Raw genomic sequence first — 15,111 nt, forward strand, 5'->3', positions numbered from 1 at the left:
GGGGAGGGTCAGAGAGAGAGGGAGTCACAGACTGAAACAGGCTCCAGGCTCTGAGCTGGCAGTCCGCACAGAGCCCGACGCGGGGCTCGAACCCACGAACCGTGAGATCATGACCTAAGTGAAAGTCGGACGCCTAACCGACTAAGCCACCCAAGCGCCCCAAAGACAGCTTTTCAAAAGGCAACCCTGATTATATTATCCCCATGCATAAATTACCTCAACAGCTCCCATTGATTTTAAGATAAAGACTAAAGTCTTCAACACGGCCTCTGAGGCCCTTCATGGTCTGGCTCCCATCCTTCTGTCTCTTCTTGCATCATACAACTCCTTTTTTTCCCTCTCTGTTTGAGCCAAATTTGCTTTCTTTCAGTTCCCAACACATCTATCCACCTGCCACAGGGGATTTATTAGAAGGCTATGGGTAGCTCCTGAGTAAAAGGAATAGGTAAAGGGCCAGGGTGGCTCCAGGGACACGGGTGGTAGGAACAAAACGAAGTCTCATCAGGGTACTGCTACTGGGAACTATCGGCTCCAACTATGCCCCTGACCCCTTGCACCATTCTACATAAAACCCAAAGCCCCAGAGGACAATTCAGTGGGCCTGGCCAGTTTAGGTCACATGTTCATCCCTTGGCTAGGACACTATGAATACAAGTCCCAGTGAAGCTTAACAATGAAGACAAAGTAATTCCCCCAAAGAAAATTGGGTGTTCTTCCCAGAAGAATGAGAAATGGAGCAGCATGGCCTCCAAATCCACAAATGTCCACTAAACACATGCTCCCCCTACCTGGATTGACTTTCTATTCCCTATTTGTTTAGTTAACCCTACTCAATTTTTAGATTTCAGCCCAATTGTCCTTTCATTAAAGAAGCCTTCTTTTGTCTTTCCGAGGGAGACAAGGTTCTCTATTCTGCTATTTCATAGCATTCTCACCTCTTCATCATAGCACTTGCTACTGCCGTAATTTTACATTTATTTGTGAATCTTTGAATGACATCCATCTCTCTCAATTGGTTAGAGTCCATGAGAGCAGAGCCCACATCCGTTTGGGTTAGTATGATTATCTCCAATACCTTGCAAAGCAAAGACACTCAACAAACATTCATTCACTCTATGAATCAAGCCATAAAGATATTTATTTTCCCAGTGATATAAACTATCCCATTCCCCCCTTAGAAGCCAAAAGGAGCTAAATTTTTAAACAATTTTTCAGTTCATACTTTATTACATCATTTTCTTATTTAATCATTATAATAATGCAGCAGGAACCCATTTTACACAAAGCAACAGGCACAGGAAGTTAGGGAATTTGTTCAAAATCACATACCTGGTAAATGATCCATGGAGAAGACTAACCCAGATCTGCCTGATTCCAAAACCCAAGTTCAAAACTACTATATGGTAGTGCCTCTGCATAACACTAGTTATCTCCTTAACACAAACATTGGAGATAGAACTCACCAATCTATAAAATTGGTTTTCAGATATGTTCATTTTCATGTAAATCTAGATATGTCTTAAAACTTAATTTCATTTGTAAAATACTAATCTATAGAGAGAATAAAACAATTAAATTTAAAAAATTCTGGGAAGATGCAATTTGACAAGGAATTATAATGCTGACCAAATACCTTGCTTTTTTTCCCATCATTCATGATAAATGACACAGCATGAGTAAAGGAACAGAGATTGGTACAGATGTGATTGTTTAAGGTAACCTGTTCCCTAAATTTCATCTAAAGATTAGAAAAAGCATTTCAAGTTGTCCCAAAAGGCTTTACCATCTCAGTGTTATTTTTGGGGTAAGGGGAGGAGACTGGAAAAGAAACACAAAGAATTATTTCAATTCTAAGGACTTATTAGAGAAGGGACTGAGCAGAGATCAGTTGCTGGGAATACAGATCTCTCCAGGAAAGGGAAAACAAACCCAGCAAATAGAAGGAAGAGTGTTTCTTCAGATCAGTCAGAGCAATGAGATGGCCAAGATGCTTGTGAGGAGATAGAGTACGGATAAGGCAAGCTCTCATTTTCTCTTTTATTGCATGCTTAAGTCCCCAAACCTACTAAATTATGATTACAGGTAACGGCAGGAATTGCTATCGATGGTCTCAGTGGTGTTCTCTGGAAGTCTCGTGGGGTTTTTGAGGGGATGGGGAAATACAACCTGACAGTATCAGAATAGGGAACTAAGTCACCTAATATATCTTCTAGATACATAACTGGGTCTGACTGACGTGGCTTTCTGTGTTTAACGCATAAGAGGTTCTGCCAACTCTTGGATCCTTGGAGAACACTGTGCTTTCAGAGCAGCTGGCTTGACTTTAAAGACATTTGGATCATAGTATATAATATGCACAGGAGACCTAAAATGGGGGGAAAAGAATGCAACCTGAAAAAAGATGAATAGAAAATGGAACTAACATTTCTCAAGCATCTATTATGTGTTAGGCTCTATGATATTATCCCATTTTGATTTTCGTAAGCAACCCACGAAACAGATAAGGACAAGAGGGTTCGGGGAATTTATAAAAGTGACCTGTGGTCAAATCCAGATTCACGTATCTATCAGATTCCAAAGTCTTTGCTCTTTCCACAGAAAGTTAACACTGGAAAAGTTTCAGTAATTTGCCAATGTTAAAATAAGTCCAACAATTCTCTGGTGAACTTGAAGAAATCAAATTTTTGAAGTTTCTACCCTTAGCACCTTACTACCAAATAATAACTTTGCCACTGGGGTAGACCCTGAGGACTTGATCTTTCTCTTCCCTTCCCTTTGTCAATGAACAGAGAGTGAGTTTCATTTTGTTGCTATGGGGATTTATTTTTTTTAAGGCAAAACACTTTATAAAAATTTAAAAATATTTTATTACATAAGAACTAACATATTCCCTGCTCCCTAAGCATAACATATTCCTTCCCCAAGAAGACTTCTATGACTTTTTGAGTTTCTCCTGACAATAAAAAGGGGGATTTAGGTATTATCTCATGAAGGAAACAAAATGAACTGAGGTTCAGGCAAATTAAGAAATCTTCTGGGAAGTAAACAAGAATTAGAGGAAATTTCTTCTTTATTAAATATTTTCTTATTTATTTCAAATAGGTCTATGATGCAAAACATGGTAAAATATAAAATCCTACTTAGTAATAAATCTTCCTCCTATCCCAGTTCCCTCGGGCCCCCATGAGTAACCATTGTTACTAGCCTCTTGCATACTCTTCTGAGATGTTATATGCACATGCAAGCAAATATATGGCACATGTGTATTTTCTTACACAAACTTTAATGTATTTTGTGCTCTGTTTTGTAACTTGTTTCACTTAACAATATGTTAAATAAATAATCCCATATCCACAGTCACAGAGTTGTTTCCTAGATCTAAATTTCAATACTACTCCATTAACCCTTTAACTGCTGCCTTAAATTTATGGTAAAACCACAGATTTGTCACAATGAATGTATCAAGTGAGATGTTTTTGAACTTTTCTTATATTTCTACAATTCTTTTCACTGATCCTATTAGGCCAATTTCTCCCTCTCCCTAACACCCCCAGATTTCCTGCCCCATCTTAGCTTTAAACTGACATACCTTGTATTTGGATTAGCTAGTTCTTGAAGTCTGGGAGATATTTTGCAATGGATAGCAGCATAAGATACTGGCCAACGGGCCTCACGGACAGGTAGATAATCTTGATGAAGAGGCTTGGCCTCAGCTAGAGCTATTATTCGAGGGCTTGCTTTGGTTAGCAAGGCAGCACGGGATACCTATAGTAGAAGCAAAAAGATGCAAAAATAGATCTCAATTTTCACATCTCCCTCTCTTTACAGTTATCTCCCTAATTGAGTCACCATCAAACACAGGTTCTCTACTGGATTACAGGAGCAAACTCCTCCCTGGTCTCTCTGCTTCCATTCTTGCTCTGTATGATCTAGCCTTCTCTACCAATTACTGAGGGAGAGAATGAGCATTTTAATGAGTGCACTTCAGGGGACTAGACAGTGTTCTAAGTAGGGCATCTATATTGTTCCCGCTCAATCATCATAACAATCCCATGAGGTACAAACTGTCCGAATCCCAAGTCAGATTATGTCACTCTCAGTGTTTAAAACTTTCCAGTGGTTCCCATTTTGCTATGAATAACATTTAGACTCCTTATTGTGGCCTTGAAGGTCCTATGTGATCTGGCTGTTATTCCTATTCCTCTGACCTCTCCTTCTCCCCACCTTGATCACAGTGACCCTTGTCACATGAGGCCCCTCTGGCCCAGCTCTTTCCATGTTGGGATTTTTTGCACCTGCCACTTCCTCTGCTTGAAATCCTCCTTCCTCAATCTTGTCATGGCTGCTTCTTCAACATTCAAGTCTCTAGATTCAAACATCGCATTCTCAAGGACATTTTCCCTCACCGTCCAAGATACATGAACCTTTCCAATAACTCTCCTTCACAGTACACTTATTTAATCTTCTTTATAGCACTTACTAACATCTGACTTGGCTCTCTCAGCTCTTTGTTGGTATACTTATTGTCTGTGTCTCTCCATTAGAATATAAGTTTTTTGAAAGAAGCACATATTTGCCAAAAGCTAGAATAAGTACATAACTAGTGCTGAATATGTGTTGATTGACAGATGGATCAACCCCTTCTGGTCTTACTTTGAAAATTGCATCTGTGGTTGTCTTTCTGTTACGTTGCTTTACTGGTAAAATTGGAAGGATGACATATAGTTCCTATTCTCTCTCTTAAGTGCTTATTCAAAAGAATTAGGATGGACTATAAGCACCACTCAATTGTCCTGAAAAGACTGTTTCACTGGTATAGACTTATCTTGGGTTCTAAAAGTATGATTATCTGTAGTGGCATCACTTTTTAAAAAGAGATTTTAATAAATTCCCAAACAATCTTAGCAACTGAAGAAAGATACCTGTAACTCCATTTTATATACCAAAAGAAGTGAAAGCAAAGTGATTTGCCCAAGGGTCACAAGGCAAGTTATGTTAGCAAAGTCAAGATGCCTGTCTGAGGGATTTTGATTTCTAGACTAGATTTCTTTCCTAATGGAATTCCATATCAAGTCCTCAGGTTCTTAAAAAGTGAGTAAAATCTATCCAACCTCCTTGGCAACATGATCATTAAATATTTATTGAAATCTCAACTGGGATTGGACACCAAGTTGCCACTACAATGAGTGGAGGGGAGTGTCAAGGAGGAAGAGGGAGGGAAGCCACTGAATGTGCCAGGATCTCTCTGATTCCAAAACTCATGCTCTTCACTTTCTTTCCCCAGTCTCTCTACATATCCTGCAGCTAGGTCTTCCTTCATGCCATAGACCACTCTTTCAAGATTCTCTTTCCCAATGATTTTGGCCTATGCCTTGTAGTGGCAAAACAGCACCCTAGGAATAATCAAAAAGTGAGGTGAAGGATGCCAAGGCAGTGGTGTCTTACAGGACGGATAGGCATTTCACATTTTTCTCTTTCAAAGCACAGACCCTCTATCTTGATCCTTGGATGGGCAAGGTCTACAAGTCTTGGAGTTGCAACAGCACTCAGGGCAGAAGCTGCAATCTTGGTTTCAATCTAGGAGGAATAAATAAAATATTGTCTGTAAGTATCAAATAATAAACATGGTACAAAGAATATCTGGCCTCTGAACCAGAATTCTCAGCAAATCCAGCAGAAAGGATGGGGCGCCTGGATGGCTCAGTGGGTTAAGTGTCTGACTTGGGCTCAGGTCATGATCTTTCAGTTCATGGGTTTGAGCCCCACGTTGGGCTCTGTGCTAACAGCTCAGAGCCTGGAGCCTGCTACAGATTCTATGTCTCCCTCTCTCTCTCTCTGCCCCTCCCACATTGCATTCTGTCTCTCTATCAAAAATAAATAAATGTTAAAAAATTTTTTTAAATCCAGAAGAAAGGATGAGTCTTGCAGTAACCCAAGATCATAGATGAAATGATCAATTTCTACCTTTTTCAACTAGGTTGTATGAATTCCAAGCCAGCTTTTTAAACTTAAAGTTAAACTAAAGATGGGGAAGGAATGGCAACATTACGTACTAAGAGATAAATGGTAACATTGATTTGTGAAATGATAAACTCGGCCGAGAGGGAAGGCGCAGGCCTATGATGTGTCAATACTATAAGAGGGAGATCTCTGCTTTGTTCTTAATTATTTTTTTAAGCTTATTTATTTTTTGAGAGAGACAGAGAGAGTGAGTGGGGGAGGGGCAGAGAGACAGAGAGAGAGAGAGAGAAGGAGAGAGAATCTCAAGCAGGCTCTGCACTGTTAGCACAGAGCTCTGTGTGGGGCTCAAACTCACAAACCATGAGATCATGACCTGAGCCGAAACCAACAATTGGACGCTCAACCGACTAAGCTGCCCAGGAGGCCCTGTTCTTAAGTATTTTTGCCCTTTGGAAATTGGGACTCACATTATCACAAATTCCCATACTTAAGGTGAATTCAAGGGGCTCTCTTCTAATTAATTGGAACAGATAAGAAAAAGAAACCAAAGCCAAGAAGAAAGGCAGAACCACATTCTCCATAGACAATGCTGAGCTAGTCCCCCAAGATTTCCCTCACTATCTTAATTATGGAAATGCATTCAAATTACTTCTATTTCAGTTACTAGTATTCAAACTCAAAACTGACCACAACACTTTAAGAGGAATACAGTTAATAATTGAAAATAAAAATAGAGGTTTAACTGAGCAGAAAAATAATACACAAGATATGTTCCAAATCCCTTTTTATGTTGTTTAAGACAATGATGATACTAATGCTGAGTGTTTTACTGTCATTTCATTCATTCATTTCATTCATTCATTTATTTCTCACCCGGTATATCATTTTTATTTGTATTTCATTTATGGGGAAACTAATGTACTGTACGAAGTTCAACAAATTATTTAAGCTTATATAGTGAATAAGCTGAAGAACTGTGATTGAAACCAAAGGTCCTATCTGTCTGTACAATTCTATAATAAGAGAATTTTTCTTGGATTTTCCCACTCTTCCCCTAGTACCTCTCACTACTTTATTTATTCTCTTTTACAAGTATCATAAAGTAAATAATCTTAATTATTTACCTATAGGTCTATGGTTTCTTCTACATTGATATTTACTTTAAGGAAAGGAACTGTCTTATTATTCTTACTTGTCTTACATAATATAATTAATTTAGAAATATTTGCTTAATGAATTGAATTAATGAGTGATGGTTTTATTTCTTTTTTAATTGTAAGCCTTAACTGAAAGCAGTGGTTGTCATATATTTCTTTGATTTTCCCAGAACCTGACAGACTTTTATTCATTGGAAATTATTAATTAGTACTTCATGGAATTGTACAGACACTAAGCCCAGATTACTTTAATGGTAAATTCTATCAAATACTTAAGACAAAGAAATAATATAAATCATGTACAAACCTACAGAGAATACAGATACTAGCCCAGATTGCTTAGATGATAAATTCTTTCAAATATTTAAGAGGAAGAAAAAATATAAATCTGATACAAACTTACAAAGAATAAGAAATACTACTAACCAATGGTGATAGAAACTTGGAAATGGCTGACTCTAGGGCAGAGGGTAGAGGGCAATGGACTAGAAACAATCAGGAAGAAACTTTTTGGGATAATGTTTTGTATCTTGATTGAGGTGGTTATTGAATGGATATATATATTTGCTAAAATCTTATTAAACTATACACTTAAGATCTATGCATTTTATGTAAATTATAACTCCAAAATTTCAAAATATAAGCCAGGAAAGATAATTGCAATATCTATATCTTTATATCTATATTTAATGAATATTCCATAATATGTAAGGAAATGTTATGAATCAATAAAAAAAATGTGCAGACCAGTAGAAAAATAAACAGAGCCATGAATAGACAAATTTACAAAAGAAAAATACATAGGCAAATAAATGTTGAGAACTACTGAATTTGTTAATAGAGAAATTAAAGTGTTTACTAATGAGATAGTATTTATTAATATTAATATTTTGTAAAATAAATAATGTCTAATGTTGGCAAGAGTCCACTGCAAAAGTAAGCCCAAATAATGCAAGTGAATATGTAAATCAAAATCACTTTTGTTGGAACACATTTTGGGATACTAAATGAATCACCTCAAAAGTGTTCATACCCTTGATCCAGTTACTTTACTTCTCCAATTTTTGTTCTCAGGAAAAATCAGATTGAGAATGATGGGAAAGAGACATGTTGATAGAATGACTTCATAAATTAGGACAGCAAGTCAGACAAAGTCATGTGAGGTATCCAGAGTACACATGTTTAATACTCAAAGGTATCTGCTAAATATAAAATAGGAGATTTCATAGCCAAAATCTCTCAAGAGTCAAAGATTTTAAAAATCTAAACAGTTTGATTAGTCTAAGTAAGAGCTGCAGATTTCTACAAGTAGAGAGAGAATGATGGATGCACTAAGTGAGCTAGGAAACCAACTCTTTTTAAGTTTGTAGTCTCTGACAAAGTTACCATAAAAAAGAGATTCAGTAACACATTCATAGAAGGTAAAAAGGATTTTTTTTAAAGTTCATCTATCCAAAGTCTCTGGTGGCAAGTAACCTCAGGTACCTGTGATGGTGACTTGGTTTCCTTTGTGGGCATGTGGTGGTTTTTTTTTGTTTTTTGTTTTTTTTGTTTTTTTGGTTTACTTATGTATCTTGAGAGAGAGTGTGTGTGTATGCCCATGCATGCAAACAGGAGAGGAGTAGAGAGAGAGAAGGAGAGAATCCCAAGCAGGCCCTGCACTGTTGGCACAGAGCCTGATATGGGTTCCAACTCAGGAACTGTGAGATTATGAACGTGAGCTGAAGTCGGATGCTTAACCAATGGAGCCACCCAGGCACCCCAATAGGCATGTGTATTTTTAAACTTTGGGAAGGTTCAGCATTAACTGCAAAAAAGCTAAGAGAAACTAAATCATAGAACTAATACCTGGTACTAAGAATAAGTATGTACTAGAATTGATGAAATTTAGACATGGACTATGAAGTGGATACAGTATCTACCAATTAAACTTCCTCACTTTGGTAACAGTACTGTGGTTACATATGATGATGTCTTTGTTCTTGGGAAATACACATTGAGGTATTTAGGAAAATTGGTATATGCTATCTGTAACTCTCAAAAATGATTCAGGGGGAAAATTAAATACACACATCCCACATGGAGGAGAGAGAATGATTAAGCAAATGGAATAAAATGTTAATTCTTGCAACTTTTCAGTAAATTAGAAATCATTATAAAAACAAAAATATGTATATATTATTAAAATTAAAAAGCATGTACATGGGGGTGCCTGGTTGGTTCAGTTGGTGGAGCATGTGACTCTTGATCTTGGGGTCATGAGTTCAAGCCCCACACTGGGTGTAGAGCTTACAAAAAAAAAACAAAAAAAACCCCAAACATGTGCATGTTCAAGAGAATTTGGCCTATTAGAGTGATCCCCTTACAACTGCAACCTGAAGCATATATTTGAGTATCTGACTTAAAATTATAACATTAGGTTGAAATCGTAAGTTTATGTCATTGTTACCACACTGAAAATTCTAAGTTTACCATATTTATAAGTTTAATGTCGATTTTTAAATAGCTATTTAATATTTGAAATTTTGTTTGTTAATGTAGATGGTTGAAGTAAAAGACTTATAAAAGAAATCAAATTTAATATATTAATAAATATAATTTAAATTATTTGGAGGTATTTGATTAAGTTTAGAAACCAAATCAAACATTATTCAGGACTCCTAAAAGTTATTGTTAAACTGCTAGAATTATAAACAGAGTAATAAAACTTATGAAATAAATTTAAAAGCCTAAAAAAGAAAAATATTTTTAATATTGATTTTTGAGAGAGACAGAGTATGAGTGGGGGAGGGGTAGAGAGAGATGGAGACAGAGAATCTGAAGCAGGCTCCAGGCTCTGAGCCTGATGCAGGGCTCGAACTCACAAACCATGAGATTATGACCTGAGCAGGAGTTGGATGCTCAACCAAATGAGCCACTCAGGTGCCCTGAAAGAAATAGATTTTTAACTTAAAGTTTTAAAAATTGACTACTAATTATTTAAATCAAGAGCATACCTCTGAGCAGTCTTTTCTGTATACAAAAACCATGCTCAAGGATACCAAAAGACTCACATCACTGGATTTGCAAGTTCTTTTCTTAAGTGGCTACCAATTCTTTGAAATTATTCTTCTCTCATTGAGACATGGGGTTTGTGTCCCTCCCCCCCTTGAATCTGGCCAGACTTGTACCTCCATCAATCAACAGAGTATGACTGTAGTGACGTTATGTGACTATCAAGGCCAACTCAGAAAAAAGCATGCAGCTTCCATCTGGTTCTTTTGGTATGTTCACCCTTGAAACATTCCATTTTAGAATACCCCTTATCAGAATACAGCTGCTATGCTGAGAGAAGTTCTAAGCTATATGGAGAGGCCACAAGAAGTTGCTCTTGTGGATATTTCCAACTGAGTCTAGCATTTAAGTCATATCAGCCTAGGCACCACACACAGATGTTGTTATAGACAGACTGGTTATGTCCCCCTCAGATTCATATGTTGAAGTCCTAGTCCTCAGTGTATTAATACTGGGAGGTGGGGCCTTTGGGAGGTAATTATGCTTAGATGAAGTCATGAGGTTAGAACCCCCATAATGGGATTGGTGTCCTTATAAGAAGAGAGATAAGAACTCCTTCTCTTTGCACACACAAAGAAATAATGTGAGCACACAGCAAGATGGTGGCTATTTGCAAACCAAGAAGAGGACCTTCATCAAGAAGAGAATCTGCTACACCTTGACCTTGGACTTCTCTGTCTTCAGAACTGTGAGAAATAAATGTCTTCTAAGCCATCCAGTCTATGGTATTTTGTTATAGTAGCCCAAGCCGATTAAGACAAGTATAAAGGAATTTTCAGCCCCCTACCATTTTAGACACCCAAGCCATTAGAAATATTCCAGCTGAGAGAGTTCTAATTCATAAAATCCCTGAGTGTAATAAAATACTTATTACTTTACACCACTAAATTTGGGGGTGCATTGGAATGAAGCAGCAGATATCCAAATCCCAACTTTAAGAATTGGTTTTCTGTATTGGTTCTAGATTATCTATAATTTGTTTTTTCAGCTGATTGGATTTAAAGTTACTAATGATCCTGAGATCATTAATAGAAAGCAAGACTTCGGTGACCAAGCAACTGCTGCCAGAAAATATTTTAGTGAAATAAAGAAGTATAGTGGGATTAGTTGTTTCTAGGTGCACTGGGGAAAGTAAGTTAAAAAATGACTGGCTCAGGGACGCCTGGGTGGCTCAGTCAATTAAGCGTCTGACTTCAGCTCAGGTCATGATCTCACAGTCTGTGGGTTCAAGCTCTGTGTCAGGCTCTGTGCTGACAGCTCAGAGCCTGGAGTCTGCTTCAGATTCTCTGTCTTCCTCTCTCTATGCCCCTCCCCAGCTCATGCTCTGTCTCTCAAAAATTAATAAATGTAAAAAAAATTTTTTTTTTAAATGACTGGTTCAGGCCTTTAAACTCCCACCTTAAGGTCTGGGAAAGAGACCAGAAAGTTTCTGTGACTTCCCTAAAAGAAATCCTTATATTCTATGGCCACAGGGCTGAAAATTCTGAAAACCAAACTCAAAACCTAATTCTGTGAGTGGGTGAATTAAAGTGCAAATTGAATTATCAAATTTGTATGGTCTCCTATGTTCAAGTTGAGAACACTGAGAAGGAATAGGAACTTGAAAATTGGAATGGGGATTCCAGTGAATATGGGGGCTTTAAACCCCTAAATACTGCTGAGCCTTTCTTATCAGTACAATCAGCCCTTCCTCCCCTACCTGAGGAGTTCAGATTTTCCTTGCCAAAAGAACTTGCAGTAGGTTGCCCTCAAGTAGATACCTTCCAAGTAACTGCTGACCTACCTCTAATATTGTTTCTGGGTATATAATAAGACCCAAGTTCCAACTGCCTAAACAGCCTCCCATAGACTTCTCTATCAGCTTCCACAATTGCTTAAATTCTGCATAGCTGTTCTGCTTCTCTGATCAAATCCTGGCTGATAAATTAGGCATAGAGGAAGTAGTTAGAAAAGTTCATTTGATGAGAGAGAAAAATAAACAGGGGAAAAAATGAAGATGACACCCAGAAATAAGAAGACAGCATGTTACAGTTATAAACATGTTACATGTTAGAAAATCAATCAAGAACTGTTTCTTTCACATGGACCCACTTACCTTTTTTGGAGGTACATAGTTTGGATTTGTGGCTTTGGCTACTGAGAGTTGTAATAAACGGGGTGAAGGATCAGAGATTTGAAGAGAACTTCTTGTTAAGTAATCACTGTAGGTCCTATATCCAAGTGGAACATGAAATATTATAATCATTGGAGGAAAAATAGCTGCATTTTTTCATTGCTGTAAATCAACCTCTGATCAATTAGATATATTGTTTCTATCTTAGAAACTTCTTTTCCCATATTCATAGTCAGGTTTTTTATACCTAACTGGTGTTTTCTAAAAACATTTATACTATAAGCCACAGTAAGAACTGCATTTTATACTGTGTAAATGTGTGTGTGTGTGTGTGGTATATCCAAAAAAAAATTATCATGAAACAATGTTTGCTCTGAGTAAGGTATTCTGATTTTTAAAATTCCATTTAATTGCATTAAAAAAAACTGGAATCAATTTTATAATCCACTGATGGGTTAAGACTTAAAAAACACTTCACTTCCTACCAAAACTTCATATTAAATCCCTGAGATAAAAATTCCAGTCACTATCAAGGACCCCTCTGTGATGGCCAGTCTCTTCTGCAGTATAGTTTGAGATTGCCGGGCATAACTCCCAGCAAGTTGGCCAATTTTCATAGGCTGTTCCCCAAATATTCCCTTCCTAGTACAAAAACTTACCAAGCAACAAAACTACAAACCTAATATGAAAAAAGCTTTCCACAAATAAATATGATTACCCTCTAGAGTCTCTTAGCTTTTAAAATTGATATAAAATTAACATACCATAGAATTTACCTTTTTAAAGTATCCAATTCAATGGTTTCTAGCATATTAACAAAGTTGTGTAACTAGTGTCACCATCTAAATTCAGAATGTTTTCATCACCCCAAAGAGAAACCCCATACTGATTAATAGTTTCTCCTATTACTTCATTTCCCTCCCCACCCTCCAACCATTAATCTACGTTATGTCTCTATGGATTTGCCTATCCTGGAAACAACAAATACATGGAATCACATAAATATCTAGCCTTTTGTGTCTGACTTCCTTCACTTGGTTTATTTTCAAGATTCATGCATTGGTACACCATTCCTTTTCATGGCTGAATAATATTCCACTGCATGGATTTACCACATTTTGTTTATCCATTCATCCATGGTAAACATTGGAGTTGTTTCCAATTCTTTTGCTATTATGAAATGCTGCTATGAATATTCATGTACAAGTTTTGTGTGAACATTTGCTTTTCAATTCTCTTGGGTATATGCCTGGGAATAGAATCCTCAATCCTACTCTATAGATCTATATGTCTATTGTGTTATGCCAGTATCACACTGTCTTGATAACTGTAGCTTTTAAATAAGTTTTCAAATAACTTTGTTATTTTTCAATAGTTTTTTGCTATTCTATGTCCATTGTTTTTCTATATGAATTTTAGAATCACATTGTCAATTTCTACCAAAAAAGGGCAGCCAGATTTTCAATAGGGATTACACTGAATATGTTGATCAATTTGGAAAAATTTACCATCATGACAAAATTAAGACTTCTAATTCATGAGCAGGAAATGTCTTTCCATTTATTTATGTCTTTAATTTCTTTCAACAATTTGAACTTCTTCTGTTAAGTCTTTTGTTGTTTTATTATTTTTCATTGTAGTAAAATACATGTAAAATTTTACCATCTTAATCATTCTTAAGTGGACCCCACAGTAGTGTTAAGTGCATTCACATTGTTGTGCAACCAATCTCCAGAACTCTTGTCATCTTGTATGACTCTATACCAATTAAACAACTGATTACACCCTGCCTTTAGTCCTTGCCAACCACCATCTCAGTTTCTTTCTTTACAAATTTGACTAGAGTTGGTACCACATATAAGTGGGGTCATACAGTGTCCTTTTATGACTGGCTTATTTCACTTAGCATAATGTCCTCAAGGTCCATCCAATTGGGACATGCATCAGAATTTCCTTCCTTTTTAAGGCAGAATAATATTGCATTATGTGTATTATTTTGTTCTTTTTAGTGCTACTGCAAATAGAATTGTTTTCCTACCTTCATTTTCAGATTGGTAATTGCTAATGGAAATACAATTGTCTTTGTATATTGCTCTTGGTCTCTGTGCCTTCCTGAACTCATTTATTAGTTCCAATAGTTTTAATATGGATTCCTTAAGATTTTCTAATCATGCAAAATATGAGTAGAGATAGTTTTACTTTTTCCTTTCCAACCTGAATGCTTTTTACTTCTTTTTCTTGCCTAATTGCACCTTGACTAGAACCTCCAAGATGTTAAACATAAGTGGTAAGAGTTGACATTCTTGTCTTATTCCTGATCTTAGGGGGAAAGCAGTCAGTCTTTCCCCATTATTTATTATGTTAGCAGTGGGTTTTTTTTTGTAGATGCTCTTTATCAGCTTGAGGAAGTCCCCTTCTATATGTAGTTTATTAAGCACTTTTATTGTGTAAGTGTGTTGAATTTTGGGTCAAAAGATTTTTCTGAGTCTATTGAAACAATCATGTGGTTTTGGTTTTCTTATTCTGTTAATTTGATGTATTATATTGGTTGTAGTATGTTAAATCCAACATATTCTTGCATTTCTGGATAAATTTAACTTGGTCATGAGGATTTGCTAATTTTATTTCATTCTTTTTTCTTTCTGTACCTCAGATAATCTCAATTAACCTGTATAAGTTTGTTGGTTCTTTCTTCTGACTGCTCAAGTCTCCTGTTGAGCCCGTCTAGTTAATCACTAAAATCTATGTCCCAAAGTTCAAGCTCATGTAATACATTTATTGGAGAGCCTGGTGTGTCTTCATTAAACACTTGCTTTTTATCCTCCT

The 15,111-nt window shown here is 36.6% G+C and overlaps 1 protein-coding gene across 4 annotated transcripts in view; it reads right to left on the reverse strand.

Moving 5' to 3' along the window:
- Positions 1-2,023: 2,023 nt before the first annotated feature.
- The window catches only part of SPMAP2L (sperm microtubule associated protein 2 like), a 48,248-nt gene continuing 35,160 nt past the window's right edge, over positions 2,024-15,111 (reverse strand). For 2 of the 4 annotated variants that reach the window (XM_077757691.1, XM_077757689.1), the window contains 4 exons: positions 12,268-12,382; positions 5,446-5,577; positions 3,590-3,765; positions 2,024-2,365 (listed from right to left, as the gene is read on the reverse strand). In XM_077757691.1, coding sequence (XP_077613817.1) covers positions 2,251-2,365; positions 3,590-3,765; positions 5,446-5,577; positions 12,268-12,382 — 538 coding nt within the window. In that variant the 3' untranslated portion in view covers positions 2,024-2,250. Of the gene's footprint in view, positions 2,392-3,589; positions 3,766-5,445; positions 5,578-12,267; positions 12,383-15,111 lie in introns of those variants that run through there. The other 2 variants (XM_077757690.1, XM_077757692.1) reach the window with 2 other exon arrangements.

This window comes from Crocuta crocuta, unplaced genomic scaffold, assembly GCF_008692635.1.
Source record: "Crocuta crocuta isolate KB4526 unplaced genomic scaffold, BGI_CrCroc_1.0 scaffold282, whole genome shotgun sequence".
Taxonomy (NCBI): Eukaryota; Metazoa; Chordata; class Mammalia; order Carnivora; family Hyaenidae; genus Crocuta; species Crocuta crocuta.